General features: G+C 38.8%; 1 protein-coding gene across 1 annotated transcript in view; it reads right to left on the reverse strand.

Annotated features, from left to right (window-relative positions):
- sdccag8 (SHH signaling and ciliogenesis regulator sdccag8) overlaps nt 1-19,735 on the reverse strand; it is a 40,654-nt gene that overhangs the window by 7,158 nt on the left and 13,761 nt on the right. Inside the window, exons 14-16 of the mRNA XM_089116939.1 lie at nt 11,463-11,590; nt 10,045-10,153; nt 6,440-6,571 (exon numbers count right to left, since the gene is read on the reverse strand). Coding sequence (XP_088973065.1) covers nt 6,440-6,571; nt 10,045-10,153; nt 11,463-11,590 — 369 coding nt within the window. The remainder of the gene's footprint in view (nt 1-6,439; nt 6,572-10,044; nt 10,154-11,462; nt 11,591-19,735) is intronic.

The following is a 19,735-nucleotide window of genomic DNA, read 5'->3' on the forward strand; positions in this document are numbered from 1 at the left end:
GCATAACTACTTATTAAAATAGCTCAATAAGTAATTCAATACAGTAATTCATACTGTAACATTCGTTTGTTCGTTGTGTCAAGTTGCGGTTTGTTTGAAATAACAAACCTGTTCACCCGAAGGTACACTCGACGAAGACTATTAGAAGACATCCTGTCATAGCTTTTTGGTACATAATGGCTACTGTAGATGCAACGCTAATTTGAAAAAGCAAGGCGCTGGAGAGCACAATTCGTTTAAATGCAAAATACATTTTCACCGCTAGATGGGAGAAATTCCGAGACATTGTCCCTTTAAAAGATAAAAAAAATTTTTTAATTCAGCTATACAACATATGTGATGTCAGTTCCCTACAAACATCATTAAGTTTGTAACTACCATCAGCTTGGACATCCTTGCGAAAACTACATAGGGAGCTTGAGAAAGGAGCTAAGTGAGCACTTTTTGATGTTATAAATGGGGTCTTAGCGCTGGATAGGAAGCGCTTGGATGCACCACAGCATTTTACAGTTCGCATGCCTTGGGATGTGCCCAGCACCCGCGTAAGCAGGAGCAGTAGAGCCACCGCTCCACAAGGGCCTGTCAGCAGGCCATGGAGCTGTTGCCCCCAGCAGTGTGGGCCAGCTGGCCCAAGAACACTAGAGGAAAGAGGGATATTAGGGTGGAGAGGCTCACTGCCGCCCCCTAGCTGCAAAACGAAGAGTGCAAATAAGTCTAATGTTACGACATGACTTTTAAATATAGAGCATCATTTGTAAAAAAACTGACCTGAATGTGTCAGAAATATCTACTGAATGTATTATCAGCAATCATTGATTACTGACAGATCATTGATCACTGAGCCCAGAAAGCTATGCGTGCTTCTGAAAATATCACTGTAGAATAAGTTCTTACTCTACACTGCCATTGAAAAGCTTGAAGTCAGTAAGATTTGTTTTTAAATAAATGAATACTTTTATTCATCAAGGACGCATTCAATAGGTCAAAAGTGACAGTAAAGCCATTTATTATGGTAAACTAATTTTATCTGACATAAATACTGAAACTCACGCACTTTCCAAAAACTATTAAGCAGCACAACCGTTTTCAACATTAACATTAATAATAATAATAAAAAAAATTTAAAAAAAAAAACATTTTCTTGGGCACTAAATCAGCATATGTGGATCATATGACACTGAAGACTGGAGTAATGAAAATTCAGCTTTGTCATCACAGGAATGAATTACATTAAATATATGAAAATAGAAGACATTTATTTAAAATTGTAATAATATTTCACAATACTACTGTTTTTACTGTATTTTTATCAAATAAATGCCACCTTAGTGTGCATAAAAAATTTTCTTTCAAAAGCATTAAAAAAATTTATGTCCCCAATTTTTCAATGGCTGTATGATGATGATTATGATCAACAGGATTAAAAGAGAGATTAAATAATATCCTTCTTATTTACTCTGAGCAGTGCTTCCACAATAATTAACATAGTAAATCTTTTCTTTTTTTTTAACACTTTAGTGAGAGAGTTTCTATTACAGCAGCTTTGACATTGTTCTATGAGAGATTGTTCTCTCTCAAATGGGAAAGCAAAAATAGTATCTGCTAGCTATAGTCTCCACTATAGAAGTTCCCCCTTCTGTTCATTGTTTGGTCATGTTAGTTCACAGTGCAGTAACTAATGTTAACTAATGAACCTTATTGTAAAGTGTTACCGAAATCTATTGTGTTTACATACTCACTTTGAATTAATGCCACTTGAAACACTATTATTATGAACAAGACTCTTGTTTGATTTAAAGAAAAAATACTCTTTTTCTTTCTCTTTCATGCAGACTTATTAAAAAAATGCTAAAGGTACATCTGACCCAGAACAGACAAAGATCAGCAAACGAATACTAAAGAGAAAGTGACAAGCCTCATCCACATCACACATGCCATCTCCTTAACTCTTTGCCAACTTCATTTGCAAGTGAAAGTATACTAAGCTTTTTTGCTTTCGGGAAAAGCAGCACACACACAGTGTCTTAAATGCGTGTCCGTGTGTGTAAGAGAATGATGGGGTGGGTGGCAGAGAACCAGATGAAGCAGCCCTCGCCCGAGGCCCAGCCATCTCCCCGGCAGCAGCGCGGCTGTTCTCGGACATTTGTTCCATTGCACCATCTCCTCCAGCCTTTTCTGCAGCGCTCCAGCTACCGCTACACATGGCTCTCAAACCAATCCACGCTCCCCTCCGCGCACATCCACACGCCACTACCATCTTTCTTTATGCTGCCATATGGCTGACAGAAGCCTGTAGATTTGGGCACACATCTGCGTATACGCTACAACACTCCTTTAAGGAACAGGAGCATGTTTGCTTCTGTGTGTGTTGGTGAGAGGGAGTGATAATTGGTAAAGATGCGTATTGGCAGATGCGTGTTTGTGGGGCTGAGTGGAGATGAGAGAATGTTTGAGGAGCTTGTGTGAGCAGGGACTCGGAGCAGGTAAAATTTTGGACAAATAATCATATCAAGCAGAGTTGTATTACTAGCCAAAATCAGGGTAGCTGACAAACAATTTCTTTTTTGTAATCAACAAAAAGATGCTGTAACTAGTCTTTTTAAATAACCGTTGAATAACTTCCCTAGTTCCTAAACATAGTTCTGCCGAGTGACAAATAAATTCTAAAATGCCAAAAAAAAAGTAATACAAGTAATATAAGGCCAGAATGCATAACAATTATAAAATAATATACCATGCCGCAGGACCTGTCATCTTACTAGAAGCTTTTCATATTAAATACCCATTAATGCTTTCTTAAATTAATTTTGAAATGCCATTATAGAAACGTCCATGATTTCCAAGCTTGGAAATTTATAAAAAAAAATTCCCTGTTATTTCCATGGACTGCCTTCTTATACGGTGTTTGTCACCCATAAATGCATCTGCTTTCAAAAGCACAAGACAGTTAAGCAGTAATAAGAATTTACAAAACTAAGAATTTACAACACGTTGTTTAGCCTATAGAAATAATAATAATAACATTAATATTATATTTAATACTAAAGGCATACCTAAGTATGGCTCAAATAGCATATTAGGTGCGTTCTTTCGATGAAAGTTAGATATAAAATAAAGTTCACCGGTAAATTTCTGTTTATTCTGCCATAAATTTCCATTAAAATGCAATTATAAGAGCAGCAAGAACATTATTCTTACATTATTTACAAAACCATTTCTAATTACATTCTTCATCAATGCACTCAAAAGTATTTCTTTTCATTCCTGTATTGTATGTTAATGAGGCAGACAATATGAAATTAGTCTGATTACTACATCCCAAAGTGGCTTTTACCACACTAACGTCAACTATCGTACACAGCAGTGAAGCGAAGCCCAAAATGCATTTATGAAATAAAAATAGGATTGATATGCATATGTATTATTGATGTTCTCCATAAAGCCGAGGCTATTACGCACAATCGTTGGCCAACACTCAAGCCTTTCATATATCACTGGCCCTAATCTCTAGGCAGAAAATATGCGAATACCACGTGGAAAATAAATAAATAACTTGCAGGAGCGAAACATTGTGTGCCGAAAACCCCTGTGTTGCTTGGCGTTGGCTCGAATGGTAAAAATAAATCAAGCTGATTTTCCAAATGTTTCATGCGTGCCACGCTGTTGCAGCTCTTCGCAGCACAGATTGTGCGCCCGATCAAGAATATCTGAGGTGGGGCCTCGGCTATTTGCATGTATGCCGAAGCCATTTGCACTAACTTATTAACACGTACACCTTAACCCACGGGCGGCGGGGTGAAGTGCCCTACAGAGCAGAGACACCCGGGGCACTGAAGACGCGGGAGGGACCAGACCTCTCAGTTTCTTACTCAGAGCCGAGGGCTGAAGTTTGGCTCCGGCACCTTCTGTCTTACATACCAACAGCAGGAGAAATGTGTGTGTGTCAGCGTTGCAATAAACAAAGCATGCAAACAGCGAGAAAGAAGCAGTGCTATGTGGTAAACTCTTAACAAATATATTTTCCTCTATTTTGGACAGCACATGAAATTGTTTTATTTGCCCTCTTGCACGTTGAAACTTTCTTTTCGTTCTGAATTAATCTCAAAAGATTAGCTTTAACGTTAAATTCATAGAGGATGGTTCAAAAGATGCACAACAAAAAAAGATTCAATCATTTGACAATCTCTAGCTTGTACATACCTTCAACGGTAAACATAACTATAAATATTTCACACATATAGATTCTTTCTAATCACTCAATCTCACCTCTGAGCTCGGTCTGTGAGCTCTTGTGAGAAATGTTGCGTAATTGCAAAGGTGACAAACCATTTTAACAGCTCCAGTTATGTGAGGAAAGCTCACTTACATGCCCACACGGCACAACTATCTAAAAACAACATGCTTTTCATTACAAGGCGGCAGTGGAAACGTAACTTTTCCATGTATCTGCTTCACTCTGGTTCGAGGAGGTGGATATTCGCTAATATGTAAACTTGTGGAGGAAACAGAAGGATGTTGTGCTCCCAGCAGAAGCTCAGTTCAGGCTGGAGGTTCTGTGGATACACCCACACTCACTCACTCGCCCACATGCTGGCTCGGGCGGAGTGCCAGACGCCCCTCAACCCTACACTCAGTGGCCACATGTGCCCCTGCCTGAAACACGCACACACGCAGTCTGAAGTGTTACGAGTGCACTACTTACATGTATCGGTTATAAAAAAATAAAATAAAAAAAAAGCCATTCTCTGATTCCAGTTAATATTATAGACATATTGAGAGGTTACAAATCTACAGCCTGCAAATCCAATCAATGGTTTCTTGAAGAGCCAGCCTTATTTCAGTCTAATAAAATAAAATTCCTGATGAACATACACTACCGTTCAAAAGTCTGATGTCAGTAATACTAAAACTTAATAAATTAATACTTTTATTCAGCAAGGAACTATTAAACTTAGCAAAAGTGACAATGAAGACATTTAGAATGTTACAAACAATTTCTGTTCCAAACAAATGCTATATTTTATTCATCAAAAAAAAAAGTATAAGTTTGCACAAAGGGATACTTCAGCTCTGGAAAGATGAATGTGTATTTAAAATGGGTCATTTATGTAGAAGAAATGTGAAATTATTATTGAATTTGGAGCTTTCTAGATTTAATGTAATTTTGGCTTATGTGGATGAAAGACAACAACCACGTTGGAGGCCACGCCTGCCGGTAACAGAGCGCAGTATCCCTTTAATAATAATCCTAAAAAAACAAGCATTTTGGTCGATAGGATCACAAGTAGACTAGGGAGACACATTCCTGTTAACACCTTGTTTTAATCCATCTTTTTTGTCCACTTTCAACCACTTCTGTGCAGATTTCTTTGAGCGGAGGGTCCATGGGCAGGTAAATGTATGTGTTTTTCAGATCTTTCAATCTAATGAATGAAATGAGCTCACGCAATTTACATATTAACCGCATCTGAAGATGACAGAAAAACATATGGAGACTATCAACTTTCGTTTCTATGAGTGTGTGTTAGAAATCAGCAATGAAAAGAGTACATTGTGCTTGTTATGTTTTCTCTTCAAACCAAAGTTTAAATCCCGTCTGGCTAACACACTTACCATAATGTTTACAGTACACATTAGGTCAGTAGGTGAAGAGTAGGCATCTTTTGTGGCTGTTTGAACACATTCGACCACATGAGTAAGAATGTGTTTGACTACCTCTAGAAGTGGTCAAAAGTGAACAAGCTCAAAACGCTTTAGACCCTCTTTACACCTGTATTTAGCATCGTCCACTTGTGATCCGATCAACCAAGATGCATCTTAATACCAAGTGTACACAGTGCCTTAGAATGATTTTAGAAGGATCTTGTGACACTGAAAACTGGAAAAAAGGCACAGGAATAAATTAAAATATATGAAAATAGACATCAGTTATTTTAAATTGTAATACTATTTCACAATATGCCTGTTTTTTCTGTATTTTTGATCACATCCTTGGTGAGCATCAGAAACATTACAAAATCTTACCAACCCCAAACTTCTGAACAGTAGTGTATTTCAACCTATTTTGTTCATTATTCTTCCACTAATTAAATGAGCTCAATCTAGTTTGTGATTCTTTCTCATGTCTCCCATTAGATGAAGGCTTTGACGGCTTTGTTCAGACAGGCAAAACAGCCGAAAAATGTTACCACATGCAAAGTGACAAAGACAAACTGGATTTGTGTGCAGTGTGAATAAAGCCTGAATATTACATTTTTTGCTGAATCGAAATGTAATTGAAAACCAGCAAATCATAAGTAAGATTGATTCACAAGATTCACACCCTTAATTGCTGTTGGTTTTCAAATGAACTATAGTGATGCCATGGTGTTATACACTACACAAGCTCCTATAGCTCCTACATGTGCGGACTTGAGGTCAATGCTGCAGGTGTGTGTACCTCTGCTTCATGCGCTGGTGCATCCTGCCGTGCTGCACACACTGCTCCTCCATCTCCTCACAGCGACCTCGCAGTTTCTCAGTACTCTCCTGCAGGTGCTCTCTCTCCAGGGACAACTGCTCTATCTCCGCTCTACACACACAAACACACACTTAAGTTTTAGAATCCACATTTGGTTGCAGTTAAATAAAGCTATAACTATAATAAATTTGCTTTAACTCTAATAATACTTGAACTTACATTCAGCTCTGAAAAATAGAGTTTAAAAAGCAGCAGCTTATAGAGCCTAAACAAAACTGCACATTTAAAAAAAAAATGGATCTTAATGGACAGTATATGGATCTTATAACACATTAGTACTATCAGTTACCAGCTGATATAAATATTTGAATATGATAAATTCAGGATTCACTCCCATATTTAAATGCTGCATGGTCTATCAGAAAGTAGCAGAGAACCATTTTTTCTTCGTTTATTTATTTTTCTACATTTATTGAAAAAGGAAAATAAAGTGGCCCAATGGCCCATGTGGATAATTAGCAGTCCAATTGAATTGTATCTGACTTCAACTTCTCCACGCCGCTCTCGCCATCCAAGACACCGCCCTCGCTGGAGCTCGCCGGTTAGGGTTTCAAATGTTTGATCCAAAATGCAAATGGCCTCTTTATAGCGCCACCTAGTGTGGAGTTTGGGGTCTCTGTGAATTATGGTCTCTGACATCCTTACAGTTCAAGGCCAGAAAAATAAGGAAGAAGAAAATCAGTACAAACAAAAAGAGAAATAGCGAGGAAACAGGGAGATCACTGAATGGGTCACAGCCAGTATGTTACTGATTTTAATCAGCCGCTGTCAATCCAGTAGATCTTTGCATTCTAATGATCAATTGCCTCCCATGGTTCTGCGATCCCGTTTAAAATGTAAAGGTGACCGGGCATTCCCTGTTGCAGCTCCAAGGCTTTGGAATGACTTTCCTCTATCTATAAAAACTTGTCCTTCATTGGGTGTTTTTCAGAGTGCACTTAAAACTTATTTGTTTTCTTTAGCATTTAATAATGCTTAGTAAGTTGTGTATGTCATATGTTTGTATTGTCTTATGTCTTTTTGTTTTTATTTTCTCTTTTATACCTTCTGTACAGCACTTTGGTTCCACTTGTGGTGTTGAAAGTGCTCTATAAATAAAGTTGGGTTGAGCTGAGATTTGAACTTGCACGAATCACTTTGCCATGGCTCCAATGATAATTACTTAGGCTTTTTTTTCTTAACAAGACCACACTCTCACTGCACCAGAAACACCTAAGCACTCTGCCATCAGGTATAGCCCTGCCAAGTCAACTCCATTAGCACTGTAAACACCCCACTGTCCAAAAGTTAAAGAGTCTACAAGGAAGACATCAGCTCCCCACAACAGATCTTTGATTTAATGTGTAAACTTGTTTAATAAGTCAACAGCCGACATCCTAATGGGTTGTGTTTGATAAAACTGCTAAAGATACAAGTAATTAAATCCACCACCACAACTCGCTTGGATGTGCTGAATTATAGACTCGAGAGCAACCTTCATCTGAGTCTTATGCAGAATGAACCTTGTCGCCAGCTTGCTGCGTGCTCATCTGCCTATAGGTTTAAAACACAACACTGAACAGAAGGCCACACTGTCAACGGAAATTAAACAACAGGACAAGGAGATCAGTAGAGGGAAATTAATCAAGTGTGTGAGTGTATATACATAGTCAATAATACACTGATCTTATTATATATAACATATTATTTGTTTTAGTTTTTTAAACTACATTGAAAAGCAATGAAACGCCTACAAAACTGTCTACATTAAATATATATATATATATAGATAGATAGATAGATAGATAGATCTATAGATAGATAGACACTATTTAATGCATCAACTAACATTAACTAACAATGAGCAATGCATTTGTTACAGCATTTTTGTTAACATCTTTGTTAACATTAGTTAATAAAAATATGACTGTCTGTTGTTCCTTCATATTAGCTCAGGTCCAATAAATAATATTAACCGACACAACATTTGATTTTAATAATGTATTAGTAAATGCTAAAACAAATGTTACCTAGAAAAAGATTAATAAATGCTGCATTTATTTATTTTTAATGGTTTGTTCATGTTAACTTTTAGTGACTAATTATTTAGTTTTTATAAATTATACATTTTCAATCATTTATTTTTCTACAATTTAAAATCTCACTTCTTGTAACTCAAATCTATATATCTATATCATTGTTATTATTTGTTTGTAATAAATGCGTACAATAAATGATGTATAGTTGCAAGATGTTATCGCAAAATAATCCCTGACAGAATGATCAAAACCCTGAGGCAATGCGATTATCTGATTAATTTACTGTACGTCAACAGCCCATCCTTGTTTGTTTTAAACTTTTAAATAAATTAATTCCACCTTGTTTGCAGAAGTTAAGCAAATCCTGATTTTCTTCACTTTTTGTGCTTCTTTATGGATCACTTAAATAGTCCTGTATCGTGATTCGTGACATTAATTTTTAGTACAGAATTCCATCAGGTCATAAAAATATAATGAGGTCATAACATGGGTTCATTATCGTTATAATAATTATAACAGAATGAGAAAATGTTGTAAGTAGAAAAGTAAAGTAGAACACTGCCTGGCGTTTGTCAACTACCAATCTATCAGTCTATCAACTATCACTCAACAGCAACTGTAAATCTACAGTACGATCACAAATACACAGAGTTGATTTTTCGCATTCATCTTCTTCAGAGGTCTTCTTGAGTTCAGCATGCGGGCGGAAGGGGGAGGGCGAGCAGCAGTGGCCTGTACCTTCCCAAGCTGGGCTGACTGACCATGGCAGATTGCAAGCTGCGATGTGAGTAATGCGCTTTACACTGTTTTAACAGCTGACTACCCCAGAGGCCTGAGGTGAGAGGCACATGTGATGGGCAGAGAGCAAAGCCTGCGCGGAGGACAGGCTGGCGTGTGCCAGGGTACAGTGACAGCTCCCTTACTGGGGCACAGACTAGAGCAGTATGGCAGAGAAAGGATGCCACGCTCTGGATAACACACCGCGAGTGGCTCTGCGCTGAAAGTCGGACTCCGCGAAGATACACAATTCACAAAGCGTCAACAAGATCAAACAGTTGAGAAGACGATGTCAGGCAATCTGCATTTTAAACATGGAAACTGATATTCACTGATTTCACTGCAAGGAATAGCACAGTTACAGTGAAGTGAACACTATGTTTGGTTCAGCTCTAGATATGCTAGACTTGACCAAAGAAGCCCTGAAGACAGCGCGAGTTCCCACATCTTTAAACCAGTGAATTTCCACTTATTTACTAAAATTTGATGGTGTCTTTAGGCATTAATGAAATAGCAATTTCTAATCAATAAAATATGTAGAAAAAAATGTAAGCCTAACCATTTTAAAACTCAACAACTTGCTATTCACAGGCCTTGTTCTATGACCATAGGGACCCTGGACACAAATGTAGGTCTGGTACCTGTGTTTTACACTGGGTTTGAGTTTGTAATAAATGAGCAAAATGAATATGGTATACATGATCTTAAAGGACTGAAAGTGCTACGTGCCTGCTGCTCTGGGCCAGTTCCTCCAGCTTTGCCCCAAGTGTCTGACATTCCTCCTTCAATTTCCCAATCAGGCTGTTCTGAGCACTGAGCAGAGCGTCTGTTTCTCTGACTGTGAACAGATAAGCATTGACTCATTAACACAGCAAACACACAGATGTGCTCAAATATAACACAAGAAGAGTATCACACACACAAAAAAAAACAAACATAATGAACGTTCTTCCTGGGTCGAAAATAACAAAAAAAATGTTTTTAGTTCAGGGTCATGTGTCAAAAACCAAAAAGTAATTTGAAAGGGGTTACTGAAATACATTTGAATAGATTTAATACGTTTTTAGTTTAATATTAATTCATTTTCTCCAACATGATTTAAGATTATCCAAAGAACATCTTGTGCTTCAATGGAAGAGCACCTGACCGTCTTTACAGTCACATGACTAATGTCACACATTTACTTATTTAAATAATGGCCTAGAAATTGTGCAAAATACTACATTTTCATCGAAGTCTCAGATTTGGTCTGAGACCCCCTGTATATTCAGCATTTAAACCTGAGCTACACAAAGAAAATATGAGATACGGACAGAAACAGAGACAGACAGAAAGCAGGAAAGTAGTGACAATTTTTGTGTTCATTAAATTTAGTTTTCATTAAGTTCAAAAAGTTCAGAAGCGGTTGAAAGTACACTAAAAGAATCCTACTGCGTTTCTGCGCTTTGAAACTAGCTGGGCATGTGCAGGCCACAGAGACACCACACACAAAGCAGGATAAAAGAAACAAACTGGACTCTAAACAAACAGGGCAGTATTTAAAAAAAAAAGCAAAGCTGTCTTAACTACTAAAATCAATCCATTTAGAGATAGAGAGATGGGGGGGGGGAGGGGGGGGGGCAGGACAAAAATAATTAGCTATTGAGAATGGCCATTATATGCTTAGAGAGGGAAGTGGTCTGTGGTATTAAAGGACTAATTCCATAAGCCCAGAGAGCTTCCTGCTGAGCCTCTGATGCCATTTCTCTTTAGACAACATGTGTGCTGTGCATCCGCGCCAAAAAGAAGCCCTTTGTTTTCTCTGTGCTTTGTTCTGGCAATCAGCATGCCTCAAGTTTCTGGAAACACAGGTAAATAAACTAAACTCGCCCATCCAGATGGTGCAACAGATGTGAGAGCAGCACTCTGAAATCAGCAGACAGTGGGCAGCGCTGCCCGCCCCCCATTTTTAAACGCTAACTAATACGTAGCGCTGAAGCTCTGGAGCGCCGAGCATCTGCTCCCTTCGGCCAGCCAAAGGTTACAGGTGTTCCTGATGCCGTCCCGCACAGTGTGGCTCATGCCCGGAGCATGCGGGAGTGAGGCAGGCGGAAGAGCGGGTGAGGCGGTTGCTCTGGCAAAGGGGCAGTGCACCAGTGAACACCCACCACTCCTCTCGTGCTGCGCTTCCATTTGCTGGAGTGTCTCTGTCAGCTCATGTTCGCGCCGCTGTGCCTGGAAGGTCAGAGCGGCCATGTCCTCACCACAGCAGCGCTCTACCGCCTCCTTCTCCTGCCTGCAGAGAGAGAGAGAGAGAGAGAGAGAGAGAGAGAGAGAGAGAGAGAGAGAGAGAGACATATAGATTAGTGATACACGTGAAGAAAGGCACTAGTGTAACCAAACGGAACTGCAAAATGCATGTTTTCAAACAGGTTTCCTGATCACTCCCCTCTGTCATTGGTCAGACAATCAGACAGTCCCGCCCACAATACACAGCACTGGTTGAACTAATACTGCTGTGCTGGGCTGGATAGGAATGCTCATATAAACAGAACAATGTTATAAAGAGTTACAGTTAATAGTTTTTTAGTTGTCAGTAATTTAAAGGTTGGTCAAAATCAACCTTTAAATTACTGACAGTTGTTTCTGCACATTTACTGTGACAGGAGTATTAGAACAAAGCACATTTTCGCAATAACATAAAAAAGTGCTGTATGGAACAATGTGCAAAAACATAACAGCAACATAAAAATCTTCCAACACAATTAAAATATTTAGGACACTAAATTTCCCTTGCAAATTCTGTGATCATTTACTCACCTTCATGTCATTCCAAACCTGTAGGACTTACTTTCCTCTGTAGAAATTTTTAAAAAGTGTTTTTTGTCCATACAATTGGAAATGAGTGGTCAGTAAAGCTGTTTGGTTAATGAAAGTCATACAGGTTTGGAACGACATGAGTAAATGTTGATAGAATTTAAATATTTGGCAGAATTTAAAAATTATATGTTAAACTATATGCCTTTAACTATGTCTGTTGTGTCGAGGCTAATACTACTCTGACAAATCAAAATCCTGGACCAGAACTATCATACTTGGGTCCATTCAAACACCAAATGAGAGTATAAGTTGGTTTAAATAAAAAAGTTACTCTATTGGCATTTGGCCAGTATTAGGAATGACAACAAAATGCATGGAAATATAATCGGAGCCTCTTTTGTACTTTATCTGTCAAATAATGATGGAAGTGTTATGTGTTAATGTACACACAGAGTCCCCCTTCTCTGATTTTTCCAAACATGGAGCTTCTGTCTCTTCATAATTACTGTAGGTGAGCCCTTTTTTGTTCTCCTGAGCTTAATTTGCCAAAACATTTGAGGAATATTCCTCGTATTAAGTCACCAAAATGTGTACATGAATGTTTTTTATAAGTAGCAGCACTTCACATAGAGTATAGACTGGTGAATATATGACGCTGAAAGTGACACAATGGTATTTTGCCACAAATATGCAAGAGTCTATTGCTATTGTCTTAGTGGCAAAAAATATAATTTTTTAAGTGAATTATTATTATTTTATTTTTTTCTATCAAAATACAGCACGGTCGGTAAGAAACCATTTATGGGCTGATCCCCACCCCCCCTACACAATTCACCCGGTATTGGCAGGTGTGGCAACAGGTTTATTTTGAATCTATTGTATAGACAACACATTATACATCAACACATCTCTCTTGTCACACTACATCTCAGACAGACAAGAACGGTTTGACCTAAAAATATTAAAATTGAAAATACTGTGAAAACAAGGACAACTACATCTTGGATGCCCTTGAGATAAGCTAAAACATATCAAAAAATAATTTCAAAGTGAACAAACCCTTTAAGCGTCTTTCGCTCAATAATGACATTTTGAATGCAAATATGACATGGTTTAAGATGTCTTTGTTTAGACATCTTGACATAAACCATACCATCATAACCTGTCAGTGTCTTTGTCATGACAACTTGACATAAAATTAAATTACCGTAAACTGTCATGTGGTTGGCTTTGACATTGGCTGTCATGAGGCCATTATAAATGTGTCATGAATATTTTTCGTGACCTCAACTACAGTGGTACTAATTGAATTTGTCATTAAAAGGTTAGGTCCCACTTTATATTAAGTGGCTTTAAGTACTATGTACTTACATTGAAGTTACTACTTTGATACATTGGACTTATTGTGTACATACATGTTTTTACATTGTACTTATATTTTGAAAATACCTGCATGTAATTACAACTGTAATTAATTGATGTAATTACATTTGTAATTACACAGTTGACCCTTCCCTTACACCTTAACCCACCCTGATACCTACCCATACCACCACACCTGTCCCTAACCTTACCCATATCACACCTCAATAGCAGCAAAAGTGTTTTACAATACAACCTGAACACAATAAGTACATTGTACTTATTTTCCTATGTAAGTACACAGTACTTAAAGCAACTTAATATAAAGTGGGACCGCTAGGGGGTTTCTTAAGTTTGATAATTAATCTGCTATGTCATGTTTATGACAGGTTGCGTTGTCTTAGTAATGTCAAGTTGTCATGACAAAGATACCGATAGGTTATGATGTATTGGTTTATGTCAAGGTGTCATAACAAAGACATCTCAAACAATGTCACATTTGCATTAAAAATGTCATAACTGACTGAGCGAATGACACTTAATGACAGTTGTCATAAACATAAAACTTCCTTCATATTCATAAAACATGTCATGTCATGATTATGAAGGTGTCATTTTAGTCGTATGCACACCCCTTCAAGTAAAGTGTTCCCACATTTTTTTTCTTTTTACTTTAATATTTTTATTGTGTGGTAAACGTTTTATAAAAGCAATAAGATATGCGAGGCAAGTGAATATCATGAATAAGTAACGGCTGAAGGGGTTGCAGGCACTCCACTTCGTGTTGTGCCTAACAACGCCCTTCAGCCGTTACTTATTCACGATACAGCACAGCCTCTCGTACCTTATTGATTACGTAGATTTCATTCAGCTGTGGTACAAAATTACTGGAACACTCAATAAAAAATCCTTGGCAATAATCCTTCCTACAGATATGCAAACAGAGCATTGTTGACTCTGACTCCCCGACAGAAAGATAAAAGTGAGAGAAACGTGCAACATACTACACAATGATATCTGAGATCAGATACAACATTGATCAGCAGATCTACATTTATTAAAGCACCTCTAAGGTGGAAACAAAAGCAGCTGAAAAAGCACCAACAAAAGCACCCCTTTACTCAACTGCCAGGTTGAAGAGTATGATCAGCATGAATAAAATAAATAGTCTACACTAAAAAAGAGCAGACATAATGCAGGCCAAAGAAAGTAAAACGAAAAGAAGAAGAAAAAAAAACACCCACAAAACTCAAGTCAAAGTGTGTTAATTAACAGTGAAGCCTGAAAACTTTTCTCGCACACTGGGTTTGGAATGTAGCTGGAGAAGTGACCGTCTCTGCAGGCCTGCTGTCGTCTGGAGTGTGAAGGCGCTCCGCCTGCGAGAGCTGTGTGAGAGAGAGCGAGCAGGGGGAGAGCGCTCGGCCCCCGCTGTGCTTGAACAGCGGCCTAAAACACCATCCACACCAGCGCTCAGCAGGGGTTCACAAAGGCCTCACAGCCAGCCATTTGTTACTGTGGCTTTCCAGGGGGCCCAGCCACTCACTGGGGTGCGGGGGTGTGGATGGAGTGGGGGGGTCGGGTGTTTGTCGACCAATTAGCATGAGAGAGACCGCCAGAAAGTTAACGTGAGCACTTTAGGGAAAAGTTGGCTAAGCGAGAGGCCTTCAAGTGAGATACTGTGGACACCAACGAGTTCGAAACTTTATATATCTAAAGGCAAAGAATATTTAAAGTAGCATGTGGCTAGCAGAGGAAAAGCATGCATTGCAAGTACACAAATAATATAATTTGACATTTTCATAGTCTGATTTATATGTACTCAAGTACTATCAAAAATGCATGTAATGTAGATTTAATAAGAAATTGTGAGTGCACCAAGCCAAGTATCAAACATTGCTAAACGGTGTTTCCTGAGCTGTGTTTCAGCGGTGCCAATGAAATTATATTTCCAGAACTGTGTTCGCTGATTGTCGTACCAGACAATAACAAATATACATAAATCAAAATGCATGCGAGTAGTGTATTCTGAATCACTGACAAATTACTCTTTTTAGGTGATTCGTTCAATGATTCCACCGAAGAAAGAAAGTCATACAGGTTTAGAATGACGTGAGGGTGAGTAAATGATAAAATAAATGTTCATTGACAGAATATATTGGCAGAATTTTAATTTTTGAATGAATTATCACTTTAAGGTTTGTGAAACCAATGCTGCATTTATTTGAGGGGGGGGGGGGGGGGGGGGAGTCATTTTTAATATGCTGATTTTGTAATTTTTTTATTATTATCACAGCTCAATTGGCTTTATGCACAGCTGCACTACTTCCTGAACTTAAGCCAGCTCCTTGTTTCCTGTCTGCCATTATTGGACAAATTGATTAATTCAGGTGTGCTTGACCTCAGTAGTCACGGCAACAATAATCAGACACACCTGAATAAATCAAGTTTGGCCAATAATGGCAGACAGGAAACAAGGAGCTGGCTTAAGTTCAGGAAGTAGTGCAGCTGTGCATAAAGCCAATTCTATCATCATCAAAATATAGGCCACCAAAAAGTTTATGTAAGATGTACGTTTGGGTAGGAAATACTTCTGGATGCCACCATTGAACGAATACCTTGATTATTTCACTTGTGCCAATTAAAATCTGAAATGTCATCCGTCTCAAATGTGTTTGCACAGGCATGAACAGTTTGGAAGCCAGGTCAGACAGCTCTGACTCACCTCGCACCCTCTCCAGCCACCCTACAATGGCAGGTCAGCGAGTGTTTGCTCACTGCCGGTAATGATGTGAGCAAGGCCTAATGTCCTCCGGTTAGGAGCCATAGCCGGGTTGGTCAGTCTGCCTGGTGGGGAGCAGCGTCGAGCCACGGAAAGTAGTTTCCGTAGCTGGGTGCTGGTGGAGCGCGAGGGCCGAGGGCTGCCTAAGTGGGTACTATTCAAGCTGTTGCCCATTTGATTTGGACTACCACAGACCGCTCGAGCGCAGAGTTTGCAGCACCCTGTGGTGCTACGTGATCCCACGCCAAAAATGACCAAATGCTACCGTTCCTAAAATGTGCGCAAATTGGAGTCGACCGTTTGGCTTCATGAACACTCAACAGTACACAAGGACACTTGCCACTGTTTGTATGTTAATATATGTGAGAGGAAAACTTTCAAAAGTAAAAAAAAAGTACAGGTTGCACAGCGGGGTAAGAACGGAAATGGACAGAAGGCGCTATTCTGGCATTTTAACATTCATCCCGGTTTTGTGATTACAGTTAGCCAGTCTTCAAGATGACACTCAGCTCTAATAGGCTGTAGGAAGAGTACAATTCAGTTTAAAAGGATATGAAATTGTGTTCATAAATGTATGCAAAAAAAGTATAGAAATATTTTGCTATTAATATATAGAAGAAAACTTGGCTGACACGCTAATACAGGAAGTATTGCAACATGTTCACACTCACAAACACACTCAGATGTTTTATAGCATTTATTCAGCTCCATTCGTTCAGTGTCAATCGCACTCCCATCTCCCGTCTCCCACTGACACGCTCGCCCCCATCCCTCCAGGAGCGAATGAAACGGCCCAACCTGAGCCGACCGTGTCTCGCCTGTGGTTACTTGCACACTCTATATTTACACGACATCCAAACCGCTTCTATTAGCGTGCACGTCAGCCTCTCCATCGCTCGCACCGTATCGACCCCCCCCCCCCTCTTCATTTATCCCCCCCCCCCACCCTCGCTGCTCCCTCCCACCCTTTTTCCTTTAACTAAACTGGCTCTGGCTCTCTCCATCTGGTCCCCTTTCCTTCAGCAGCCCCGCACCTGTTCACACCTCCTCTCCTGTTGGACCGCATTGAACATTTCCTCGGATGCCAGGGCTATTCTGGCACTCGCAACCTCTCTGTCATTCAATCCATCTGTCAGAAGTGAACTTTGTTTACCGCCAGCTTCTGCTTTCTTCTTCAAGAAGCGCAAAACCCCCTCAAGGTCAGAGGCAAAACGAATTGCAGACGCCACCAATTTACAAACAACCCCCTCCCTTTCTATAAGACACCCCTTATCAACAAACCAACTAATCACGATAATCATTTTTTTCTTATGTATCTGTAGAGAATCTGTTGTGATTTGAAAACGCACACGGAGGAAGCTGAGATGTGTTCACATATGCTGAATAAATATCCATGTTTTCAGTGTAGGTCAAGAAATGAGATTTTAGATTTTAGACAGGATTTTAATTTCGACAGGAATATAGAAAAAACATTGGATTTTTGAATAGCTCAAACAAAAACATCTTTGCTTAAAAGGATAGTTAAACAAATGATCGTCATCATATACATTTGTTTTCCATTTGTAACTCAAAAAGAAAAGTTTAGAAGAATCTCCAAGCTGTTCTTTTCTATAAAAGTGAATGGTGACCAAAGATTTTCAGTGGATAACAATAATGATTGATGACTTTGATAAGAATGATGAAAAAAGTTTTCATTTGGCAGGAAATATCCCTTCGATATATTCCTTAAACGATCCTAGTATGAACTAAACGTAAGTTTAAAAATATTTAAGAGGCTTCTGTGATGTGCATTCTGGGACAAAATACACAAACTGGACAGAAATTAAAGCATAAAGATGAGAAGGAGGAAGAGAACAAGACAGAGCGGTATCCCTGGGTGAAACAGCCTGTGACAGCGCTGTTGAGGCTCGCGCTCTGAGCGAGTGACGCATTTCCACAGCTCGGGCTGACCTGGAGGGGCTTGTGCCAGACCCCCCACCCGTGTCACCTCACACAGGAGGCCCAACTAAATCATGCTGCCTTCATCATCCCTCCATCACACACCAAACACGCTCTCCAAAAGCCCAACAATCCCACAAAAAGCGCATTGCCGGCAAAAAGCATAACAAACAGTGCTTTTAACCCAACAGGGTGTTGGGCTGCTGGGTCTTAGGGTTGTGCCCATCTCATACACTCCTGTTTCATGGCATGTTTTTGTGGGATGATGCCCGCTTTGTGATGGACTCCTTATGCCATCTGGAGAGTAGATGGGGAGAGAGAAAGCCATTATGATATGTGCCTTTATACATCTTTAAGCATGATGATGTAAATTTACTGAAAATTAATTTGGACCTTACAAATGGATTACATAAAAAAATGTATTGTGGATAAACAGAGGAAAGACGTTTAAACCTTCGCCAAAAGTGAGAAGAAATTCAGATCCAGCTCAGCCAATGAGCTAAGCACACTAGAATCGTGTGGCACCATTAATCAAATATCAGCACTCTTGCCCCAGCTACTGAGAATATGGAAGCTATTGGAATAATAATAGATGGAAGTCTATTATTGAAATTGCACTTGTGGTAACATTAAAAAAAAAAGTCTCATGGAGACTTTGAAAAGAAGGAGAACAACCCAGCTTCCAGAAACAGTAAGTAGGGCACTTTCTCTGGGCAGAGTTGGCCCAAGTGAGAACAGTTGCACCCGACAGATTTGCTCCCACTTTGCCTGGGGACTGGCAACATTCTGTCCTGTACCATCATGACACAGAGCTGGGCCACGGCACTGGAGAAGCTCTCAAGACACACGGACATATAGTTTTAGTAGGATTGGGAGTTTCAAGTTGAACATTTACAATGAAATCATTTCTGATCATGAATATAAGGGCTGAAACTTTCTGACTATAACTTCACCGGTAAAAATATTTGCTCTGACAAATAGTTCGATTTGCAAATGATGATTTTTCACAGAAGGATAAGATGAAAAATCTATCAAATACACTACCATTCAAAAGTTTGGGTCTTTTATGTTCACCACAGCTGCATTTATTTGATCAAAAATATGTTAATATTGTGAAATATTGCAATTTAATATTACTATTTTAATGTTATAATTATCAATGTAAAAACAAGTTGTGCCGCTTTATATTTTGTTGGAAACTGTGATACATTTTTTTCAGGATTCTCCGATACATAGAGAGTAAAAAAAATCTTTTGTAACATTATAAAGTGCCTTTACTGCCACTTTTGGTCCATTTTTATGCATCCTGAATAATAATATTAATTTCTTAAAAAAAAAAAAACTCTTTTTGATCCAATTTTTTTGAAAGGTTTAATTTAAATATTGAGCCATTCACAACACACAATTCATGTTTATATTTTCAAAAATGTCCTCAAGCCACGAAATGTAACTAGAGGGACATATAACAAATTCATTTTGTGGATTGTTACAACTAAAAATGAATGAATGCATATGTTAGCATAAATAATGTTATATTGGGTA

This window comes from Pimephales promelas, chromosome 11, assembly GCF_988280905.1.
Source record: "Pimephales promelas chromosome 11, fPimPro1.hap1.1, whole genome shotgun sequence".
Taxonomy (NCBI): domain Eukaryota; kingdom Metazoa; phylum Chordata; class Actinopteri; order Cypriniformes; family Leuciscidae; genus Pimephales; species Pimephales promelas.